The following is a 24,265-nucleotide window of genomic DNA, read 5'->3' as shown; positions in this document are numbered from 1 at the left end:
TCGGCGGTGATGCTGCCGGACTGAGGAAGGATGCACCACAGCAACAGTGTTTACAAACCATGGAAACAGATGCGGTATGAGCACGTAGGTGCAGGCATTTAATTCCACTGGCATCCAGAGGCTCCCAGCAACAGAATGTATGAAGTGGTTTTAGTTTCTGTTTATATCATTAGAATTAGATAATTAGATCATTATAATTTAGTTGCTGTTTATATATTAGGTCTTCTACAGTCTCTTATTACTTGGCATGGAAAGTAATTGTCAGGTAAGTGCCAGCGCTGTTTGAAGTAGGGATTTCTGAATGTCTGCAAACATCCCACAGTGGTAATTTTGTTCTTCAGCACACGGCCCCGTGTTAACAGTCAAGACTGAACAGCACAGTAATATGGCTCTTAACTGATCGGGTGATAAATGTAGAACAGGGCAGAAGCCGCTTTCTGTTGTTTTTCCTTGCTTTGACCTTCCATCCCTCCATTTTCTAATTGCTTTAACTAGTTTGGGGTCATGGGGGAGCTGGGGCCTATTCCAGCAATCAAGCCGAGAGCACCCAGAGGAAACCCACATGAGCACAGGGAGAACATGCAGACTCCACACAGACAGCACCCCAGGCACTGAACACAGGACCCCCCTGCGGCAGCAATGCTGAACACTTTAACCACTATTATGCCCTTAGATTGCAATCACATGTTTAAAAAGTAACGAATACTGCTTCTCCCAAACTGTGTCTTGTGCTGGGATTTTACAGAAGAGTTTGATAACGCGGAACAGTGAAAATACTGTCAGATAAAAGAGTTGTTTGTTTTATTTAACTCTACTTTCTGTTTTGAGATCAACTGTCAGACCATCACGAGCATCTGGCTTCTGAAATGTGCCGATGAAAACGCCCTTTTATTGAGCTGGATTTGCTCAGCACTGCGGCTGCTTGGGAGACCGCTGGTCCAGAGTGCACTGCGATGTGACTGACTGTCCCACAATCACCGTTTCTGCATTTTCCTTTGCCCTGTACTTGCTAACGGAAACCCTGCGCAGGTGTATAATGCAACGTGTCTGCAGCCGAGCTTGAGGAGTACAGGCTGCTCACACTACACTGTCCACACGTGGGATGAGAAGGTTCCTGTGACGCTCACATGGATGCCCTGGGAGTCGACTGAACGAAACTGGATACCCAGCTTGGAGTCTGGGGGCTCACACGGGACTCCCCAGAGTTGGCCGCTGGGTCATGCAGAGTGCACCAGGAGATTGTGTGAGGAAGATGAGGGAGAGCTTCAATCAGAGGCAGACCAGTCTCCCCCCAGACGAGCCTGGCTCAGGGCTCTGGGTCTTCGGCATGATTGTGTCTTTGCTGCGATGGTGTTTGTGCCCAGTGTAAGGTATACGATACTGTGATGTACAGTAAATGGGGAAACTGTTGCCCAGTAGTGTCTGTTAGTTATACTGGTTACCAGATATAATTTCCTGTCCTGGTGTCTGTCATCATTTGGTTGATTGTTCGCTAGAAACCCGGAGGGGTTTGTCACTGATTTTGGGGGTGAAGGGAATTGTCGGATGTGCTTGTTCCGTTTAGACAAAGGAAGAATAACAAAAAAGTGTTTCACATGGATAGCATTATAAATACAAGAAGGATCAATTGTTTACTACAGCAATTACCAGACATTGCTGAAACACAGCTGTTCTGCTGGCCCATCTGAGCAAACAGCAGCACCTCTCAGATATTACCAGATGCTTCAGTCTGTTTCTTTAGACTGTCTGGGGGGTCAAATTTACTTAATTCTTTAATGTGTGTGTAAAAGCCTACATTTTTTGTTTTTTATCATCTTCCGACATCGGCTGATGATCGCCTTCATCTGCACTAATTAAACCAATAGATTTGTACATCTCAATAACAGGCTCAGGAATGACAGTAAAAGAGAACAAGGAAACCAGGGACTAATTGAAATGAAAGAAATGGTACACGTGAAAGGTTGAGTGTTTCGCCAATCTTCCGCAGTCCTGTTACTATAAGGCAGCGTTTGTCTAATTGAAGTGAAAGCATGGAAACATTTCTGGGCACACCAGTAGCATTGATTTCAGAGGAAATCTGTTTCATTCAAAATAGGACAATCTATCATTTCAATGTCTGATCTTGCCTGTAACAGGGAAAAAAGCAAGCAGGCAGAGTAAACATATACTGCATATATTCCAACTCCCCTCACCCTGGCCCATCAGGAGACCTGTCCCACAGTGAGTCATAGTGGCCACGCACAGCAGCCTGTACTGACCGCATTCGTGCTCTCCAGAGCTATTTTGAATTCACACTTACTCACTTTAATGGTTTTCCTTTCATGAGCCATGAGCCATGAGCCTTCACTGGCAATGAAATCCTTGGCTCTTTCCTGTTTGCAGGCAGAGTGAAAGCAGTGTTTCAGCATGTTTAAGAAGACAGTGGTTGTGTCTGGTGTGTGTAGGGCAGGGTCAGGAAGCTCTCAGCAGTGCCCGCAGGTGTGTGGGGTGTGAAGGGCAGGGTCAGGAAGCTCTCAGCAGTGCCCACAGGTGTGTGGGGTGTGTAGGGCAGGGTCAGGAAGCTCTCAGCAGTGCTCGCAGGTGTGTGGGGTGTGTAGGGCAGGGTCAGGAAGCTCTCAGCAGTGCCCGCAGGTGTGTGGGGTGTGTAGGGCAGGGTCAGGAAGCTCTCAGCAGTGCCCGCAGGTGTGTGGGGTGTGTAGGGCAGGGTCAGGAAGCTCTCAGCAGTGCCCGCAGGTGTGTGGGGTGTGTAGGGCAGGGTCAGGAAGCTCTCAGCAGTGCCCGCAGGTGTGTGGGGTGTGTAGGGCAGGGTCAGGAAGCTCTCAGCAGTGCCCGCAGGTGTGTGGGGTATACAGGGCAGGGTCAGGAAGCTCTCAGCAGTGCCCGCAGGTGTGTGGGGTATACAGGGCAGGGTCAGGAAGCTCTCAGCAGTGCCCGCAGGTGTGTGAGGTGTGTAGGGCAGGGTCAGGAAGCTCTCAGCAGTGCCCGCAGGTGTGTGGGGTATACAGGGCAGGGTCAGGAAGCTCTCAGCAGTGCCCGCAGGTGTGTGGGGTATACAGGGCAGGGTCAGGAAGCTCTCAGCAGTGCCCGCAGGTGTGTGAGGTGTGAAGGGCAGGGTCAGGAAGCTCTCAGCAGTGCCCACAGGTGTGTGGGGTGTGTAGGGCAGGGTCAGGAAGCTCTCAGCAGTGCCCGCAGGTGTGTGGGGTGTGTAGGGCAGGGTCAGGAAGCTCTCAGCAGTGCCCGCAGGTGTGTGGGGTGTGTAGGGCAGGGTCAGGAAGCTCTCAGCAGTGCCCGCAGGTGTGTGGGGTGTGTAGGGCAGGGTCAGGAAGCTCTCAGCAGTGCCCGCAGGTGTGTGGGGTGTGTAGGGCAGGGTCAGGAAGCTCTCAGCAGTGCCCGCAGGTGTGTGGGGTATACAGGGCAGGGTCAGGAAGCTCTCAGCAGTGCCCGCAGGTGTGTGGGGTATACAGGGCAGGGTCAGGAAGCTCTCAGCAGTGCCCGCAGGTGTGTGAGGTGTGAAGGGCAGGGTCAGGAAGCTCTCAGCAGTGCCCACAGGTGTGTGGGGTGTGTAGGGCAGGGTCAGGAAGCTCTCAGCAGTGCCCGCAGGTGTGTGGGGTGTGTAGGGCAGGGTCAGGAAGCTCTCAGCAGTGCCCGCAGGTGTGTGGGGTGTGTAGGGCAGGGTCAGGAAGCTCTCAGCAGTGCCCGCAGGTGTGTGGGGTATACAGGGCAGGGTCAGGAAGCTCTCAGCAGTGCCCGCAGGTGTGTGGGGTGTGTAGGGCAGGGTCAGGAAGCTCTCAGCAGTGCCCGCAGGTGTGTGAGGTATACAGGGCAGGGTCAGGAAGCTCTCAGCAGTGCCCGCAGGTGTGTGGGGTGTGTAGGGCAGGGTCAGGAAGCTCTCAGCAGTGCCCGCAGGTGTGTGGGGTGTGTAGGGCAGGGTCAGGAAGCTCTCAGCAGTGCCCACAGGTGTGTGGGGTGTGTAGGGCAGGGTCAGGAAGCTCTCAGCAGTGCCCGCAGGTGTGTGGGGTGTGTAGGGCAGGGTCAGGAAGCTCTCAGCAGTGCCCGCAGGTGTGTGGGGTATACAGGGCAGGGTCAGGAAGCTCTCAGCAGTGCCCGCAGGTGTGTGGGGTGTGTAGGGCAGGGTCAGGAAGCTCTCAGCAGTGCCCGCAGGTGTGTGGGGTGTGTAGGGCAGGGTCAGGAAGCTCTCAGCAGTGCCCGCAGGTGTGTGGGGTGTGTAGGGCAGGGTCAGGAAGCTCTCAGCAGTGCCCGCAGGTGTGTGGGGTGTGTAGGGCAGGGTCAGGAAGCTCTCAGCAGTGCCCGCAGGTGTGTGGGGTGTGTAGGGCAGGGTCAGGAAGCTCTCAGCAGTGCCCGCAGGTGTGTGGGGTGTGTAGGGCAGGGTCAGGAAGCTCTCAGCAGTGCCCGCAGGTGTGTGGGGTGTGTAGGGCAGGGTCAGGAAGCTCTCAGCAGTGCCCGCAGGTGTGTGGGGTGTGTAGGGCAGGGTCAGGAAGCTCTCAGCAGTGCCCGCAGGTGTGTGAGGTATACAGGGCAGGGTCAGGAAGCTCTCAGCATCCTTAGCTCTAATCCTGTGGATAGAAAGGGCGTTAGGGTGATAGGGCGGCACCAATGGGATATAGTTGTGAGGTCGAGTTCGTAATTGAGTTGATGATCTGAGGGCTGTTTTTGGCTCTGGAGAGGGCCCTGTCAAGAACATGGGTGGGGCTGATGAAAAAAGAGAGCGTTTACAGGGCTTGGTTATGGAATTCCATGTCATCACTGCAAAGTCATTGGAGTCTGAATGTATCAATACTTTATTTTTCTTTACATTCATAACATATTGTCATTGCTGGCGCATGATTTTTGCCTTTTTATTTTGGTAAAAAATATAGTAGATCTTGAAAATATCCATTGAATGACCCCAGTGTTCTTCAAAACAAGACAAAAGCTAATTAAACACCAATTTTGTGTTTAAACACACCTCTTTATGGTGCTTTGCTCCAGAATTCACTGTGCGATAATGTTCCGTCTCGGCTCCACGGCCAGCTGTTGCTCCAGATTTCCAAGACTGCTGTGTCCCACCTGCTCCTCGCATTGAGCAGTGTTTGCAGGTTTCAGCCACAGCTTTCCTGCGCGCTGCCCTGCTCTTAATGACTGGCCGCCGCTCAGTAAACAGACCTGCTCGGGTTGCTAGGCAGAGGGAGAATGGAGTTTTGCCTTTAGCTGTATGTTGTTTGCATTTGGTTTGTAACAGAGCTTAATATCCACACTGCTATCATGTTTAATTGTGTGATTATTATTGTTTTTTCATGCAGTGTATTTGTGGAGTGAGACTTCCTGTGCTGTGTAAGGTAGAAAGTCTCATTGTGATGTGAATTGACATTATAAGGTCTACGCAGGTCACTGTCGGTAAACGGAGTGTCCCTTGCCCTTGCTGTCCGAGAATGGAATGGAAGTGCTAAGATGAGGTCTAAATGAAATGCAAACTTTTAACATGCCAAGAACTAGAACATGCAGTTCTTGTATCTCTGACGTGTATTTACTGTCCTGTGCCAGAATATCCCAGTTGTTCCCTGTCCACCATTTCAGCACTTGTGGACGAGCCTGGGATGACTGTAACAAGCGTGTCTGGAATAAGCCGAAACCCTGCGTCCTTTCAAAAAACAGCCGAATCCAGTAACTGGATGTCTTTCAGCTCTCCTGTGTTATGTTGTAGAAGAAGCAGAGACTTCAGGCAGGGCAGTCTTGTCATCTTCTTTGTGATTCTGGGCAGCATTCAGAGGTGCAAATCTCTTTGTGCTTCATCTCACAGACTCTCAGTTGTACCCTGTGTGAAGGTGTCTTCCACCTGCACTTGTTCTTCTGCTGAGAATGTCGTTGTTCATGCTGTCTGCTGGTAGTTTTGCCAGGTTAATGTCTGTTAATGTCAGATAACCATTTGGATTGGCCACTTCACTGGATTAACTGACCTTAAACAGCCCATCATGGTACCGCAGCTGAACTGTTGAACTCTGAGTGATCTGTCATTTTAATCAAGAAAGAAACAGAAATATAAGCTTGCAAAAAATAATTTAATAATTTAAAATAAGTTAATGGGAAAGTTGCATGGTCAATTTTTCTCCTTCAGCCCACACATTTCTGTAAAATGCATGACTAAAGTTTCTAAAGCCAATGCTAACGACAACAGATCACACAAATATTGAAGTAGATAATAGTCCTTTTCTTAAGCTTAGCTGGGAAAACAAAAATCCGAATGATTCCATTTCCTCAATTGGTGCTGTGTACGCAGGCTGACAGTCCTTGGTTGATTACGATATTATTAGACACATTTAATTGCTATATATTTGCACATAAGCCCTTGCCCAAAATGTAACAGACTGCCTGTAACATGCGTGGTAATGAGACGGTGACTAATAAGGCAATCAAATCAACATGTTCTTTCCAAATATGGCACCAGGCTGTAAGAATGGATATGGAGCTGCTTTCATGCTGGAGTGATTTATGATCGTTATTGAGAGTCTAAGTACAAACACCTGGGCTCACGCTCTGCCGGCTAATTGAAGCAAACCTAAGAGCTGGAGGAGTGCAAGCTCTGTGAAAGGGCAACACCGTTCGCATGAGCCCAAGAAAGAGCTTGAACAGCTGTAAAAGACATTACCGACGATTTGCAAAGACAAAGCCGTGCTCTAATCTGAGACAGCTGAAACCAGAAAAGCCTGGAAAAGTGTCTCCATGATTTTCTTTTTATTCACTGGCACTTCACTGCTTGTTCGTGAACCACCAGGTAATAATTTTATTATTGTTAAGACTTACGCATTCAGAGACACAGAGGTTTAGTCTGACAGGATCCTTCTCCCCATTAAACCATGATGTGAGAATAAAACACCCAGCCTGCAACTGTGGGAAGGGCTCCAATAACAGTCACGATATTCACTTTTTAGAATCAGGTCCTTTAACATAAAACTGTTGAGTTGGTTGTTAAATTATGTTGAAATCTGGTGCTTTGTAGGGAGTCAGTGCAGAAACTTTCCACTCTCCCCCAGAGAGTCCCCACAGTGCACCCTCCGACTCTCCAGTGCGGCCAATACTGGTGCAGGCAGTCCACAGTCCTGGGGTTTGATTCGCCTGCAGTCTGAAGGGTGGGGCTGCTGTGTATGATTCTGGAGTCGAATGCGCATCTCCATGTCAGCCCTGGAGCACTGCTAGGGTTCAGCCCAGTCAGGGATCACAGTTCAATCTTTTGTTGCAACTCAGATGAAAAGGACCTCAATCCTCAATCCAAAGTAATTTTAGCCTGATCAACTTTTACAGTCTGCTATTGCCTTTTGTAGGAAGGGGGTGCTGTACATAATTTTCAGACATGAGTGCAATTGTTAGCAATTAATTTGAACCGCTTTAGGCAAATGAATGGTATATCCAGTCCTGATCACGATCTTTGCCTGACCTTCTCCAGCACTCGGGAGGGGTTTTACTTGTGTCACTCCCAGCAGTGGCAGTGCAAGCCACACCGCAGTGCTTGTGTGCTCCGGTGTGAGTATGAGTGTGCAGGAAAGGCCTCTAGCTGCTGAGCACAGGGCTGCCTGTTTGCCGGTCTGAGATAGATCCGTCTCAATGAAGTCTCAGCAGACATACTGAATGGCATTACAATTCAACAAATGCGTACCGGAAAGATCATCCTGCGTTGCGTTTTTTCTCCAAGGTTTGTAATATGTGATTGTCTTGAAGCACGGATGACTCTTGAGTTATGCTTGTGCACTGTAAGCATGCGTTTTCTCGTGAAGCCTGATTTGAGTTGTCTTAGATCAGCCGATACTGCAGAGAGCTTCTGCGGGGAGTGTGCAGGCTTATAAAACACAGCTCTGACTCACGCTCATCCACAGGAAGGGCAGGTCTGCATCTGCTCCTGCTGAAGGTGGCGGGAGGCGGCGGCCCCTCGAGAACAGAAACTTATTCATCTTTTCTTCAGAGATCCAAGGACCACCGCGGCAACAAGGAGGCACAAACGTTGCCAAGGCTACAGGCCCCTATCTGGAAAGTGCCAAGGTGACTGCTTGTCCTTGGTGAGTGAATGCACTACATAGCTATGTTGCCAGAGTACTGCACACACATAGACACAATGTGGGGAAATAAAGTATCAGTCAAACTTGAGAGCAACCTGCCGCTCTCTCTGTGCTCTGACTCAGGACTGGCACAGTACAGCTAGTCCCTCTTCAATATGACTTCTAACAAAGAACAATTTGAAAACTGAGAACACAATGCTCATCTTTACTCTAAGGGAGTCTGTAACAAGCTGGCCAGCCATATGGTTGAGCCCAGAACCCTGCCTAATTGATCCAATGAGCTCATCATTAATGATCCACATACATTTTCATCTATCAGTTAGTTGCTAGGGGACCTTCCCTCAGCTTCAGTGAGACCAGAGTTGAGGTTCTGCGTGATAGCTCCCGATATACATCTACTGTACATCCATTTACATCTCTATAACACTGCTTGCCTAAGATCCTTACCTTCCTGTCTGTTACTGAAACATTGATACATGCCATGTTTTACTTGCTGGGGTGTCTTCTAAGGGGTTTAGGTGTGCACAGCACTGTCTTCCTGTGAAATTCAAAGTGGACTTTAAAGTTCTCCTGCTCCCATATACTGTAAGGCACTGAATAGTCTAACCCCAGATTATTTTAAACTCTTACTGCATTACTACAGTCCAACTCTTCACCTCAGCTCATTCTGGTTTTCTTATTTAGCAAAAGAAAAGGTTTTGCACATCAAGTGACAAAGCTCTGTCACTGTGCCAAAAACGTTTCTTCACAATGGGCACTTCTCCCTCTATTGAGGACCAGACTCCACACACTGGGAGACAGTCTTCTCACTGTGCTGAAGACCAGACTCCACACACTGGGACACAGAGTCTTCTCACTGTGCTGAAGACCAGACTCCACACACTGGGAGACAGAGTCTTCTCACTGTGCTGAAGACCAGACTCAAACACTGGGAGACAGAGTCTTCTCACTGTGCTGAAGACCTTAAACATTGTGGTTAAAAATAACTTTTGTGCTTTGTCATTCAAATCAATTAAAAGCTCTGTAAAAATCATTTTTTTTAAGATTCACCAAAAGTCGTTGTAGCAACGTTTTTTAGTCTGTAATCTAGTCTTTTTCTTGGTTTGAGGATGTCTAAACCTTTTGTGTTTCCCTTTCATTTTTCTTATGGTCGGGGCTCTGTGTTATGCAGTACATTGTATCGAGTGAGAAGAGCAGAGAAACAAAACTGCAGATGTATTTCAACATTGAAGGGGCATGAATTGTATTATTATGATTATTATTAAAAGAACAGGAGACACTCTTTAAACAAAGGCTTCTGGGAGTTTAGCAGAAATAGAAAAACAAAACATTTGGATTATTATAATTAGTGAAACTAGTTATGTGAACAGGTCTGAATGAATTGGCGAATACTCACAGGCGTCTGTCTGAGTGAACATAATTCTGTTTTCACATTCTCGGGTGACCAATGACGTGGTTCCTGAGAGATCGAAGCGTGAGAATATTACACTGCTGAGCGATGTCATTAAGCACCATGTACTGAGCCGTGAAAAACACGTATCTCTAATGCTGTAGTAAACGCAAGTCTGTCAAATGCTTTAATACAAGCTTGCGTTATCTCGTACTTTTATCTCGCTCTAAAAGCACAATAAATGTTCATGAACTCCCGGGGGCGTAATCCCTGATGTTTTCTCTGTTACGTAATAACAAGACAGAGGCTCGGGGATGAAGAGTTTCCCCTTTCCTTGTCACGAGGAGAGAAATCTGATGTTTAATCGTGCGTTTCGAGTATTAATAAAATTACCTACCAAAGAGTACGACTCTCCCGGGTTATTTCTCGTAGAGCTTTCTAGATATGAGAGGAAGCGCGGCTATGGGCGGATTTCTGCTGTGAGCAGGTCGGTCAAAGAGAAGCTGTCTGCAGCACAGTGGAGGGACCGGCGCGAACGGGGCAGGCGACGCGCCCGGGAGCTGTCCGGCTCCGCGGTGCTGAAACACCTCGCCGGTGTCTCCTCGCGTCTCCGCTCACCAGCCTTCACAACCGCTCCGGCATCGCGGTGATACTAAGCCAGCCATGGGCGATTTCTGCGATTTAAACACGTATGAAAGATCGCCACATGAATGGTGACTGTTGCGCTGTAATGATTTTTGAGGGGCTGGAATAGATTTTAAGTAATCTTTCAGACTTTATTTTTTATTAAACTATAATGGCAATAAGATGAATGCGTGTCTTGTCAAACACACCCTTTGATACTTAATGCATCTGCCAGCAGGGCTGAAAGTATAGATATGTGAATGCAATAAGGGGATACTTTACCTGACCTAGCCCATCCAGCAGATAAATTCCATTATTCCGTTCTGACATTTATGGCGTTGTCTTTCCTATAGAGACCAGCGGTGTTGTTTGTTTTTCAGTTTAGAGAACATTTTCCTTCAATGTTCTCTAAAATGAAAAGCAACACTGCCAGGACAGACCCAGACACATGCAAAAACACACATTAATGTAAATACTATTGAGCGCACACGTACAGTATATGGCAATTGGATACAGGGAAGAAATAAATCTTGCTTATTTGTGTAGATAACAGATTCTATGTTCGATTAAGGACAGAATACACAGAATTTACCCGAAAGATTAGGCAGGTATGGTCTGTCTTCTCTTTTTTAATCAAAACGGAGGAGGTTATTTTTAGATCTATCCCGCCTTCTTCCCTTGAGATTAGAGAATGGATTTTACTCCAGGTAGACTCGAATCTGACGTCAGAGCCTTTCGTAATCTGACGTGTGAGCACTGTTTCCCTCCCAGTTCACACTGTAGCAAGCACGTTTATTCAGTAAAGCAACACCGCTGCTTTTGGTTCGCGTCTTAGGAACTCTTTTTGAGATCTTATATTTGTAGTTATATATACATACAAATATTGTATTATTTTTCTGCAGGAGCTTTTGTAAATATCTAAATCTATATTTGTACAATGGATGCGCGATGCTGCTGGTCTCTGCGATCCGCTGTTCTCGCTGCCTGTGTGATCCTGTGCTCTGTGGACATTTCTGCCGGTGAGAGACAGTATGTCAATGAATGGGCAGTGGAGATTCCCGGCGGTCTGGAAGCAGCCAGGGCGATTGCCGACGAATTAGACTACGAATTAGTCCGACAGGTAATCCCGCTACTTCATTCCCATCGTACAGTATGTGCCAATTGAAACGGAATCGCTAGGACTCTGTTGCACACCTAGCCCTCGGACGGTGTGTTTCGAGCTGTTTGGTCCGCAATCGCAGATAAAAAGCGTACTGACGAGAGGTCTTTGATCCTTATCATTGATTATGCTCTGGCTCCCGTGTGTAAACATGTATCGAAAAGAGATCTTGGGGGTATTGGGCTTTTGAATGATACTTTAATATCTTTATGCGATTTCAACTGCTTGAAGAGCGAGCGGCGTCAGTCCTGTTGCTGAGGATCGCTACTCCTCGCTCCGGCAGCCGATCGCTTCTCTCTTAATAATTCATCGCCTCTCTTACAGGAAAGGCACTCAGGCGTAGATTGCGGAATGTGTTTATGATTCCTTGAAGTTTGGGAATCTGACATGCTTTCGGAGCAATCCAGAGGTTATAGACGTGCTTTCTCTGTAATCTTAAATACAAGGAGCCCAGTGGGCATTCTTCGACACGTAGGGTTTTACGTTTAAAATAATAAAAAAAAAATGTTATGCTCGTAGCGTTTGATGTTACATCTCGATAAAGCTGTGGTCTATGTCCACTAGTTGTGCATTTTGTCTTGTAAGAATTTCCGTAATTCGTGCGGAGAGAAATAAACTGCAGCACACGACTGTTTCAACACCTACAGTTCTGTATCTTATTCTCCTATCTTTTGCGTGGGCTGAATAATAAGACGGAATGAAGCTCATCTACTGTAGCTGGTGTCTGAACTGGTTAATGGATAACAACGTTTTTATTGCTTTTCCTGGAGGCACAGGATCTCGTTCATTTTTATCCAGTTTAACAGTGTTAGTCTGTCAGGCTGTGAGTCGGCCGAATAAAATTACCCGATCTTGCGGGTGAAAACTTTGCATTGGTGCGATCAAGCGCCTCGCTTGAGCCCCTCACACTCCGGCGAAGAAACCAATCTCCCAAGACGTGTTCAACCTGAAGAAGAGCTCCATCACCGTAGCCTCCAGAATTTCTTTTATTAAAAGACAGACCATAAGACTTTGCTACTGGATTACTGCATCTGCATTAGAGCCTCGTTCGCTTTTAGACGTTACGTTAGAACTCACACGTTATACATAAGAGTAAGAGTGGAAGAGTCTTTCTAAAGCTCTGCAACCCCGCTCCTCTACAGACTGTACGTACAGAATATCGGTAGGGTTTCTATTGCATTTTTCGGTAAAAAGCAACCTATTATATAATAGTAGCACACTAGGGCATCAGTCAGCGAAAGTTATCATTTCATTTCTTCCTGCGCGTTGTATTTTCTGTTCTTTAACCCAGGGGTAGCTGTGGAAATCACTGTCTTTAAACGATCCAATGATGAAATGTTGTGTAATGTGCCAGTTTCAGGGCAGACGGCTCTTACGAAACTGAGGTTTACCGGTGAGAGTTGTTCATGTTCATGCGGTATCCATAGTGTCCGGAACAAACCGCGCTCCGTTTGTAGACATCCAACTCTGCCACCCTTTCTTCAGTTGGGGCTTTTAATTAAGAAGAGTTGCACAGTCTTTCAAAAAGTCAACCAAACCAACCGCTATCCACGGGCTTTTATCGTGGTCCCCTACTTTTTAAATTCTTGAGATATATATTCATTCACTTCACCATTTCAATTCCATACAGACTAAAGTTTCTGCCAGGTTTATTTGAAGGTCACTAGAATGACCCTGCTGTATTGTGTTTTGCTCTGTGATTACTGTCTCCCGTTAAGCTTCTGGTAGCATGTCTATAGAACTTCTCACTAGCACTTCCTAAATGAATAACTGTTTTATTTCTATTGCTACACGCTTGGGGTCTGGAATTTACAAATTGTGGAGAATATGACATGAATATGACCAGCTGGTTGTGATATCTGTTTGTTATTCAAGCGCATAATAAAGATGAATAATTTCCCTCCTTAAGTAAGTAATACCATGGGTCTCTATTTTCCCAGGCTTGATAATAGAGAAAATAACCAGGACCCAACCTAGACAAGACAATATTTATTAACAATAAGTTACACACATCACTCAGTACACACCAGTTACACTACTAAGAAAGTTACACTACTGATATTTCCAATTTTGTGAATTTCAGTGCTTCTGTAGGCCTAGAGAATCCAAGAAGTCAGTCTCTATAATTTAAATATACAATACACTGCAACAAGCCACAGAGAGAGACCTTCATCCTAATAAACAAAATGGATCCTAAACAGGACTAAATCTCCCTCGTTAAACAGATGCTCACTGTAGAATGGGTAACGCTTCCCTGTTCTAAACATACTGTAGGCATCACTAGAAGAGAGATGTTTTAGCCTGCAGATTCCACAATAAAGGAAATCAGAATTTCCACATAAATAAGACAGCAAGCCTTCATGTAGTTACAAGGCTCAGTGTCTGGTTCTCCTTTTGTGTTCAAACCACCTGGACAGAATCCAGATGCCAGTTTCAAGTCTGATTGGAAAAGGAGATCCCTCACAGCATCCAGCACAGTAACTGATGATATTTTCCCTCCCCATCTCTCTCCCTATTCTCTTTTATTTCTGCTCTGGTCAATTCCTATGGACAAATGTCAGCCTTGATTATTTATTCTTTTTGATTTGCAGTGAAGTTAATTAACCTCAGTGAATAATTAGAATCATTAATATCATCTTTCGTGTTTCATTGTTTCGTTGCCCATTGACAGCTTCTCAAACACAGGGAAACAATATTCATTTTATGAATTTGACGTAAAGTTTTGTCACCAGCCTGTGTACTTTTAGCTGGTACTGTATAACCTGGTATAAGCTCTCCTGATGGGCTGGATAAACTGACAATTTGTAGTTTTTTTTATGAGTGAAGATCATGAAGGAACATGACCCCAAGTACTCAGTAATCTCAAGGGCACTAAAAATCCCACCCAGTGGCTCTCTTCCGAATCACCAGTGAAATACAAAGCAGAGGACATACAGTAAGTGGTAACTCTGGGGGAGTGAGTTTACGACAGCAGAAAGGAGACATGTTTCTGCAAGAAGGTGGGTGGGAGTGTGGAACAAGCTCACCAGCTCTGTAGTAGCCCGACTTTTGCCAAGAAAGGCTGGACAAGATCGGTGGATCACAAAACTACTACCAAACCGGCTACATGGGTAGAACAGCCTCCTCTCATTTGGAACAGTTCATGGGTTTTAATGTTCTAAGCAAGACCAGGCCTGGTCAGCAGTAGGTCAGTAGTGGGGCAAAGACCTCCAAGAGAAAACATAGTCGCTACTGTGAATGGTGGCGGACCAGTAAGTGGAATGCTGCATGTTGGAGCAGCTAAGAGTATTTGTATTAATACTGACTTTCTGAATTTCTATTCTGAGTCTGTCTCCATTCCCACCCCTCCCCCTGATCTGTGCAATGGCTGCTGTGAAATCCATAAAGAAACATATTATGTACGTCTCATATATCTGAATGAGTGCAGAGCTTTTGTGGAATAGTTATACATATTAATGAGTGACTTCTCTTACTTTAATAATACAAGACTGAAAATGTAAAAATCTCTTTTATTTCAGATTGGAGCACTTGAGAATCATTATTTGTTTAAGCATAAAAGTCATCCAAAAAGGTCAAGAAGAAGTGCAGATCACATCTCCAAGAGGCTGTCAGAAGACGAAAGGGTAAGCTGTTTCAGTCTCTGCGTAGAAGTCACCTGAATCGTTTTTTATTTATTCATCCGAGATGTTATACATTTTGCAAAAAGTCTTGTTTTAATGAACCACACTGCACACAGCATGGTCTGAGTGTCCATTATTGAAGGTCTGGAAAATGTTTTGTCTTTCATCAATGTTTCATCATTCTATTCATGGGCCTTAGCAACTAGTCATCTAAAATTGATCAGCACTTCTATTTCTGAATGAGCAAAAAGTGTCAATTATAACTACAGCATAAATATGCACTGTATGATTTCTGATAATCCATTTTCCTCAAATGCTCCACTTTTTCTTTGCATGAAAATCAAGACAAGGGCGTTATTGTGCGGCGCCAAGTAACGTGATTGTTTTCTTTCTAACGCTGGGGCTGGTCGCTCTGATTTAGTGCTACTCTCCATTACACACTTGGTCATTCACTCTGAACAATGCAGGTGCGTATCTACACAGATTAGTCCAGCCGGGATGAGCTCTCCAGGCAGAGAAAGCATTGGACCAAGATGTGGTGTTTGATCTGTGATGTGGGGCTGCCAGGTTGCTTGCTGAATGAGGTGGGCTGGAGTCCTTGATTAGTTGTCACCAGTTGCCTGGAGGGGAGGAGGACATTCTCACTAGTCCCATCTGAAAGCCACATCCTGAATTCCTCTGCCCATCCCTGGCCCACACAGTTCAATACCGCACAAATACAGTGTACACCTCATCTCCCCATTGTGTGCATCCCCTCTGAGTAAACTAATGAGGAATAATTGCATTTGCAGTTTCTGACTATGGGACTGACATTATTTTGCCTGCTGCTCAGGTTCTCACAGACTGAACAGGCCACTGGTTTCAAAATGCTTCATCCTGTCAGCTGTGAAATGTGCGTTTTGCAGGTACACGTTATATCACACGAGTGAGTGATCTCTACAGAAATTTGCTCTCGGGTCTTTTCCTCTGTTACTGTGCACTATCCTGGAAGTTCTTCTGGAGGCTGAGGGCAGCTCCCCCCTCAGATTTCAAAGGAAAAGTGTGAGTTAGTTTCCTTACGCTGCCTGCAAAGATGGTTGTGTTTTGTTACCGATAGAATTAAACCAAACCAAAGAAGGTATCTGCTAATGACTGTGTCCCTTTCCTTCCTTTTAAATCAGGATGAAAGTACTGTGGAGGCAGCACACATTCGCACTAATAAAGCCAGGCTGCTTTCCATAAGAATAAAAACCAGACCTGCAATTACAACACATTTTCATAGATCCAGGCTCTTCCGGCTTTCATCTCTCTTCCTGAATTTATGGAATAAGATTAATAAGCCTGATTCATGTTATCACAAAGCATTTTTGAGAACTAACAATAGCAAACATCTTCTGGTTATTAAAAATACATGCTGTACGCTGAAATGCCTTTTTTCACACTAACACCTGCCAGCCGGACAGTAAGTCCGACAGTACACTGGAGCTGTACTGCTGGTCCTGGTCCTTCCACACAAACGCTCCTGTGAATGAAGGGCTGAACATTGTTCTTCATGAGTGAATGAAATGAAATGGAAGAACATGAATGCATGAGTGAAATGGAAAGGAATCACTGCTGGAAGAGAAGTAACCGATTCTAGCGTATGTTTCAGTGTCTGAGAGCTTTAAGAGCCTGTGTTGCTGTGAGGCAGGGGACTGACAGACATCTGTGTTGGCAGCACTGATATTAGGCAGCCCTGCAGTCAGGATCTGCTGCATCTCAGCAATCATGCATTTCCAGAATGATTTCAGTAACCGAGCAGGAGTCACAAAGGAAACTGTTCCAGTCAGCAGAAAATATTCTCCTTGGGACTTTGTTGTGGGTGAGACAAAGCACGTTTTCAGACCACAGTGATTTTCAATCATTTTACAGAGGTCAGTGCAGATGTAGAGGGGTATCTGAAACAACACTAGATCTGTTGAATAGTATTTATTTTCGTTTCAACTTTTTCTCCTCAAAAAGAATAGAATACATTGTTGTTGACTATTATTGTAATTGCTATTGTTATTACTTGACCTGCTATTACTACAGCCAATCTTCTAATGGCTACTGTAACTGTCAGTCTGCGCTGACTAATAATATTACAATTACATTGCCCTGTCGCACAACACCTGGCACATAAAGGAGCAGACACAAACACTGGGCTCAGGTTGCATGAATAACAGTAGCTCTGTTTTAGAAGGATGGGGTTCCCCTTCTTTAATGGCAGGGCTCCACAAAGAATTCCTCCCAGCAATAGCACTGGAGATGATACACTGGTAACACGAGGTGCTGACCACCTGGCTGTTTCTAAAATGTCCCTCTCAGCACCCCGCTGTGCTGGCGTGGTGCCCTGTGTCTGCCCCCCTGACGCAGCCCGTGTTCTCTGTGCGCCAGGTGTCCTGGGCGGAGCAGCAGTACGGGAAGCAGAGGAGGAAGCGTGTGGCTCTGGGGGCGTGTGCGGACTGCTCGGTGGAGAAGCTGTTCGACGACCCCATGTGGAATCAGCAGTGGTACCTGGTGAGTGATTCACAGCGCAGCGGTGCAGGTGTGCACAGAGTCTTCATCTCTCCTGCAGCAGCCCTTTCTGGAGAGCACACAGGGGTATACCGAAGCGCATCTCCGTCTTCTCCTGTGACTCTCTGCATGCATTACAGTCGTTCTGGAAGAGTTTTTATAATCTGAGTACAGCCCCCGGTCGACCTCTTGTGTTAACTCCTGCGTGTTTATTCAGAACGCACAAGAAGATTGCTGCGCCGCGTACAGCAGTCTTTCTGACAACGATCATCCCCGCCGTCCTGTTGCTCTGAAGCATCACAAGCTGGCTCTGCAAACACTCCGCACAAGAGGTGACTGTGCCTCCAGCCCAGCATGTGCAGGGCACGCAGATCAAACCCCACTGCGGGAAACTGGATCTATCAGAGATCTAAAGGGACAGGTAGCAGGGGGCTGTGGGAGCTGCTTACGTGTTCACGTCTGGGACACGTAGACTCTGTAAGGTCAGCAGCTTTCATTCTGCCCTGAGAGCCAGTGTCCCTGTACCCAGCCTGGGCGGAGGCTGCTTGTGTTGTGAGACCTCTCTCCTCCAGGGTGCGAGTGGGCTGGGGGATAATGTGCACTGAGGAGACGCTGCTGTCCAGCTGGTTTTCCTTTGCCAAGTCTTTTCTCATGCCATTGATTGAGCAGTTATGATTACCCTGTGAAAAGAAAATGTTCTAGAAACACCTGCTCTAAAATACACCGGCGCATCAACAGGACAAGAAATGACTTATTTCACATTAGCTGCTATTTATTATAACCCCAGTAGTACTCTAAAATGATATGAAATAGTTTCTGTGGCCTTGGAAAGAATTCATTGTTTCCCAACAGGTGGATTTTTGGCAGGGAGAGAGGGGTAGAGCACCGTTCAGTATATCACACACCTGAAGACATGCCTGCGTCATTAAACCTGTTGACAGGGCAAAACAAGGTCAAACCAGATTTTATTTCTACAGAAAGTTTGTAATTATCATTGTAAGTGCTCTCTCTGTAGTTCTGAAACATCAGTGGGTTTAAACGGCCTCTCTGGAACAGAGCTCAGACTGTGGAGGCGGCTGCTAAGCATGTCGCTCCGTTTCGGCCATCAGAAGGTGAGTCTCACTCCACCTTTCCCGGAGAGTGGACCTCTCATGGAGTGAAGTCTCCCAGGCTTTCACATACCCTGTTCCCACGGTCACTTCTTTCCCAGGAGCTCACCCGATTGGAAAATATGCAAATGGGAAAATACTGTGCTGCTGTTCTGTGACCCTTGCCCTCTCGTGCGGCGAGCACAAGCTCTATGAGCCACAGAGGGCACCAGGACACTGAAGCCCTCTGGAACAGAGTCTAAATCCAGGAGGAGTTTGTCTGAAATGGAGGTTTTTCCTCTTGCTGTTGCTGTTGGTTTTGGTATCTTCCGCATGTTGTTCAAGCCAAAAGAAATGAACCTACAGAAAGTCCCAGAAAGCAGAAAGCACACTCGCATGGCATGCAGTCCCTAGAAACACTGACAGCACATCACCAGGATAACAAGCCTGTCTCTTTCCTATCATTAAGGCATGCAGCAGGGCCATTAAGAAGCCTTTAACAACATGATCTTTGTCCTAATAAAATGAAAGCAGGTCAGTTTCCTAGGAAGTCTGTGATAAGCACACAGTCTGCACTCTGATACCCCCTGCTCCTGCTTATTTTAGTCATTGTTTTCTGTGATGAATAGCATTGATTTATTTTCTTCCTTAGTGCTTTGCGCTTGTCGCAGCTCCAACCTCGGCTCCAGCAGGTTTCAGACGTGTTTCAGACACAGCTTCTCTGTTCCTCAAGCATCTTGATGTTATTCTGACACCTGTCTCCCTTCAGCACCCTGCTGCTCCTCCACAGTCCGCCTGGCAGTCGTGCTTGTGGACAGTGCCTGCAGGCAGATGGACCTGATTAAAAGTCTTTAATACCACAGCTCCACGCACTGATGTGTTGGGTAGCTGAGCTCGACTTCCCCAGTCCCTGCCCTCTTAAAGCTCTGTTTCAGACTGAAGCACTCACTGTTTCAATACACGCCAGGATTCTCACTCCAGATTTATGGCAGAAAAACAAACAGAACTGTCATTTGAGACTTTCAAGTCATTTTTATTGCTCTTCCACATTATGAGCTAGCAGCTCTATCACCCTGCAGCTCCCAGCTGGCAGCCCACTGAAGCCCAGCAGCTGTGAGCCTGGCCAGTACCTGGATGGGAGACCATGCTGTAAAAAAGGTGCTGTTCTTTATATGAGACGTAAAAAAGAGGTCCTAACTGTCCAGTAAAAATCATTAAAAATCACAGGGTGCTTCTTGAAAAGAGTAGGGGTGTTACCGCAGTGTCTTGGTCGAATTTCCCCCTGGCCTTTTACAGTCATGGCCTCCTAATAATCCCCATCTCTGAACTGGCTTCATCACTCTGCTCTCCTCCCCACTGAGAGCTGGTGTGTGGGGAGCATACTGGTGCACTCTGGCTGCTGGCTGCACACTGGTGGGGGTGGAGGGGATCCCCATTACCTGTAAAGCTCTTTGAGTGGAGTGTCCAGAAAAGCACTGCATTATTATTATTGTATGTTTCTGTTTCTCGTCTGTAGGGTTTTCAACACTGATTCAGTGTGAGAATACAAGTCAGAAAAGTATTGATAGATACAAATTTTTTCACAAACACATCTTTCGTGATCCACAATACATTACTGCTGTGTTAGACACCTCCTACCATCTACCTTCAATCCCCTGGAAATGCTTGTCTTGCTGTGTTCCCTCCATGAAAGGTTAGTTAAAATAACATCCCTTGTTCAGATGCTCGATTCAGGCCAACATCAGATTTAATTAGTGCTCTTAGGCTTCAGTTGTAATTAGGGGTGGTAATTAAAATGTCTTTTAAGTGCAGTCATGTGCTTTCCCTAACGTCAGCGGTTGCAGCAGAGGAAATGACCAGAACTGATTCTGTCACACGTGCCTGCCAGCTCTCATTCGAGTGCAGTGCCTGTGTCACAGGCTGCCTCTTGACAGTGTGACTCATGGCTGCCTCACGACACGAGACCCTGGCTGTTTTCAGGACGGCAGCAGATAGCTTGTGGTATGCACGCAGCACAGACATTCAACAGGGGAGAGTCAAATTTCAGAGACTAGAACAGCCTGTTGATAATGTAATGCAATCGGATATTGATACATTCACACTGCTTGCTTTTAAAAAACATTTGTGATTCACCGATGAGGGTGACAGACAGTGGGCCTCCTGGAACATCATGACAAGTAAGCCACTCTGAAGCAGGGTGAGGCTGAGGCAGGTATTACAAGGCTCTTGGGGATTTGTGCCAGTGCTGATAGCCCTTTCTGCACTCATTTAATGAGTCAGTGAGTCCTACAGTGGTCTGGCAGTCATTGCAGAAAGGTTCTGTCCAGGTGTTTGCTAATATATGTGCTATTGAACAGAACAAACCCAGGCATGACAGACACAGGCTTTTGACAAATCATTTCCTTTTACAAAGAAAAAGCGAACCCCCAGTTGAAATATATTAGATTCATTTACTTTATTTTTTAATTGGATTTGCTTGTATCCGAAGGGTATACCCTGCCCACTCAGGCAACTTACCAGAGATGAACAGACATTTGAAAGAGACCTGCAGCTGCTCGGACTGTTTTAACGGTCCTAAAGTGTGGATTTCAGCCTTCAGGTGCTGAGACTCAGGGCCTGGTGTGCTACCATCAGTGCATAAAATCACACCACATTTGGTGCAGTGACTGCTGAAATATCTAGTCTTTCCCTGACACTTCTATCTAAACAATATTTTACAGCTAAGTGTTTAAGAGAAGCATTATATCTGACACCTGTCTCCTTCAACACCCTGCGGCTCCACCTGGGATTTTAAACCCACAATATTCCCATTTCAGGTCCAACACCCTGACCATTAGTATATTTCTACACTGCAAACGACATGGTTGCTTAGTAAAACTTTAATTTGACTCGATCTTGTTACTGTGTGTGCAGTAGCATTCGTGAAAGTTCTTCTTGAAGAAATGCTCTGTATGATACTCATTTTCACACTGCTTGGACAAATCCAGCCTATTCCACATCGTCTCTGAGCGCCATAGTGGAGCACACACCTGTTTCAGACACAAACGCTGAACGTGATGTGGAAATGGGCTGCCTGATTGCCAGGGAGTCTGTGCTGTAGTGAAGCGGGCAGCACACAGTGTGACAGTCCGCATCATCTGCCCACTCTTCCAGCTCTGGGCTAATATTCCCAGCTAGCAGCGGCAGTTATTCACCTTTTGAGCTGCAACCATCACCCAGATGATCTCAGGAGTGGTAATATTTTCCACTGCTCTCCCCGACAGGAGCACTCTTAACTTGCTACGACAGCTGCACTCTTGTCAAATGCACAAAAATTCATCAATCTTGGACAAGGCGTGAGAAATATTAGAAATCTTGAGAACCAGGCACAGATGGAAAAACAAAACACATTTTGGAACCAGACCTTGAAGTTCTCAACCCAAAGGGTAGTGGGAGTGCACAACAAGCCACCCACCCATACTGTCGAAGCTGATACCCCAAAACCTCTAAAAAGAGCAGCTGGATGAGTACATCAGATCAATAGGCTGCTAGCAACTCGCAGACAAAACAGTCTCTTCTTCTTAAGTATATTTATGTATGACACATATCTTTGCTAATTTATTTTGCTGACACTTTTATCCAAAGCAATTAACATCTTCAGCTGGTTGCAGATGTTCATAGAGCAATGAGGGTGATCAGGGTACCTGGCTCAAGGGCATGACAACAGTGTTTCACCTGAGATTTGAACCCATGACCGTCCAGTGTACAAGTCCAGGACCCTGACCACTGCTCACACTGCAGCCCCTGCCCAGCGGTTTGAGAGACAGGAGGTTTTCAGCTGCCAGGCAGCTGTAATCTGCTCTGCTGGCTGTCTCACAACATCCTTCTTCACCACAGTCTGCTCTCTGGGGATACTGTCTCATTTTCTTGTGCATTGCAACAGATATATCATCGGCTCTATAGTTTTCAAAACAAAAGGCAGGCTGGAGATTGGATACAGCATGAGCTGCCTGCTTAATCATTGTGCTCTGAGAGTGCAGGCTGAAGTAGCTGGAGCATTCATAATTTAATCAAAAATCTTTTTTTCAAGTGTTGTCATGGAGAAGAGGAACTATGGGGGATGAGGCGTGCTCGTTACACTGTGGCCTATTAAGTCTTTGATTGCTTTGCTGAGCGATATGCTTTGCCGTGAGAGCCAGTGCAGGAATCTTCGTGCGAGGGAGGAAACTTTTCCCGTCTGTGAAAATGTTGCCTCATGGTGGGTTTTAGATGTGAGTGTGTGTGTGAGTGGTGTGGCGGTGGGTCTGTGGGAGTATGGGAATGTCTGTGGGTGGGATGGTTGAGTGTGTGTCAGTGTGGGAGTGGGTGTGTGCGGGAGTGGGTGTGTGTTTGGGTAGGGTTAGGGTGTGTGTGAGTGTGGGAGTGGGTGTGGATGAGTGTGGGAGTGGGTGTGGATGAGTGTGGGAGTGGGTGTGGGTGTGTGTGAGTGTGGGAGTTGGTGTGGATGAGTGTGGGAGTGGGTGTGGGTGTGTTTGAGTGTGGGAGTGGGTGTGGATGAGTGTGGGAGTGGGTGTGGGTGTGTTTGAGTGTGGGAGTGGGTGTGGATGAGTGTGGGAGTGGGTGTGGATGAGTGTGGGAGTGGGTGTGGATGAGTGTGGGAGTGGGTGTGGGTGTGTTTGAGTGGGAGTGTGTGTGGACGAGTGTGGGAGTGGGTGTGGATGAGTGTGGGAGTGGGTGTGGGTGTGTTTGAGTGTGGGAGTGGGTGTGGATGAGTGTGGGAGTGGGTGTGGGTGTGTTTGAGTGGGAGTGTGTGTGGACGAGTGTGGGAGTGGGTGTGGATGAGTGTGGGAGTGGGTGTGGGTGTGTTTGAGTTTGGGAGTGGGTGTGGGTGTGTTTGAGTGTGGGAGTGGGTGTGGATGAGTGTGGGAGTGGGTGTGGGTGTGTTTGAGTGTGGGAGTGGGTGTGGATGAGTGTGGGAGTGGGTGTGGGTGTGTTTGAGTGTGGGAGTGGGTGTGGATGAGTGTGGGAGTGGGTGTGGGTGTGTTTGAGTGTGGGAGTGGGTGTGGATGAGTGTGGGAGTGGGTGTGGGTGTGTTTGAGTGTGGGAGTGGGTGTGGATGAGTGTGGGAGTGGGTGTGGATGAGTGTGGGAGTGGGTGTGGATGAGTGTGGGAGTGGGTGTGGGTGTGTTTGAGTGGGAGTGTGTGTGGACGAGTGTGGGAGTGGGTGTGGATGAGTGTGGGAGTGGGTGTGGGTGTGTTTGAGTGTGGGAGTGGGTGTGGATGAGTGTGGGAGTGGGTGTGGGTGTGTTTGAGTGGGAGTGTGTGTGGACGAGTGTGGGAGTGGGTGTGGATGAGTGTGGGAGTGGGTGTGGGTGTGTTTGAGTTTGGGAGTGGGTGTGGGTGTGTTTGAGTGTGGGAGTGGGTGTGGATGAGTGTGGGAGTGGGTGTGGGTGTGTTTGAGTGTGGGAGTGGGTGTGGATGAGTGTGGGAGTGGGTGTGGGTGTGTTTGAGTGTGGGAGTGGGTGTGGATGAGTGTGGGAGTGGGTGTGGGTGTGTTTGAGTGCAAGAGTGGGTGTGGGTGTGTTTGAGTGTGGGAGTGTGTGTGGATGAGTGTGGGAGTGGGTGTGGGTGTGTTTGAGTGGGAGAGGGTGTGGATGAGTGTGGGAGTGGGTGTGGGTGTGTTTGAGTGGGAGAGGGTGTGGATGAGTGTGGGAGTGGGTGTGGGTGTGTTTGAGTGTGGGTGTGGGTGTGTTTGAGTGTGGGAGTGGGTGTGGGTGTGTTTGAGTGGGAGAGGGTGTGGATGAGTGTGGGAGTGGGTGTGGGTGTGTTTGAGTCTGGGTGTGGGT

The 24,265-nt window shown here is 47.0% G+C and overlaps 1 protein-coding gene across 1 annotated transcript in view; it reads left to right on the top strand.

Annotated features, from left to right (window-relative positions):
• Positions 1-10,822: 10,822 nt before the first annotated feature.
• The window catches only part of pcsk1 (proprotein convertase subtilisin/kexin type 1), a 35,950-nt gene continuing 22,507 nt past the window's right edge, over positions 10,823-24,265 (top strand). The window contains exons 1-3 of the mRNA XM_088630727.1: positions 10,823-11,179; positions 14,737-14,841; positions 17,233-17,355. Coding sequence (XP_088486853.1) covers positions 10,997-11,179; positions 14,737-14,841; positions 17,233-17,355 — 411 coding nt within the window. The 5' untranslated portion in view covers positions 10,823-10,996. The remainder of the gene's footprint in view (positions 11,180-14,736; positions 14,842-17,232; positions 17,356-24,265) is intronic.

This window comes from Lepisosteus platostomus, chromosome 4 (assembly GCF_059453375.1).
Source record: "Lepisosteus platostomus isolate fLepPlt1 chromosome 4, fLepPlt1.hap1, whole genome shotgun sequence".
NCBI classification, from domain to species: domain Eukaryota; kingdom Metazoa; phylum Chordata; class Actinopteri; order Semionotiformes; family Lepisosteidae; genus Lepisosteus; species Lepisosteus platostomus.
This window is presented reverse-complemented; position numbering and strand designations above follow the sequence as displayed.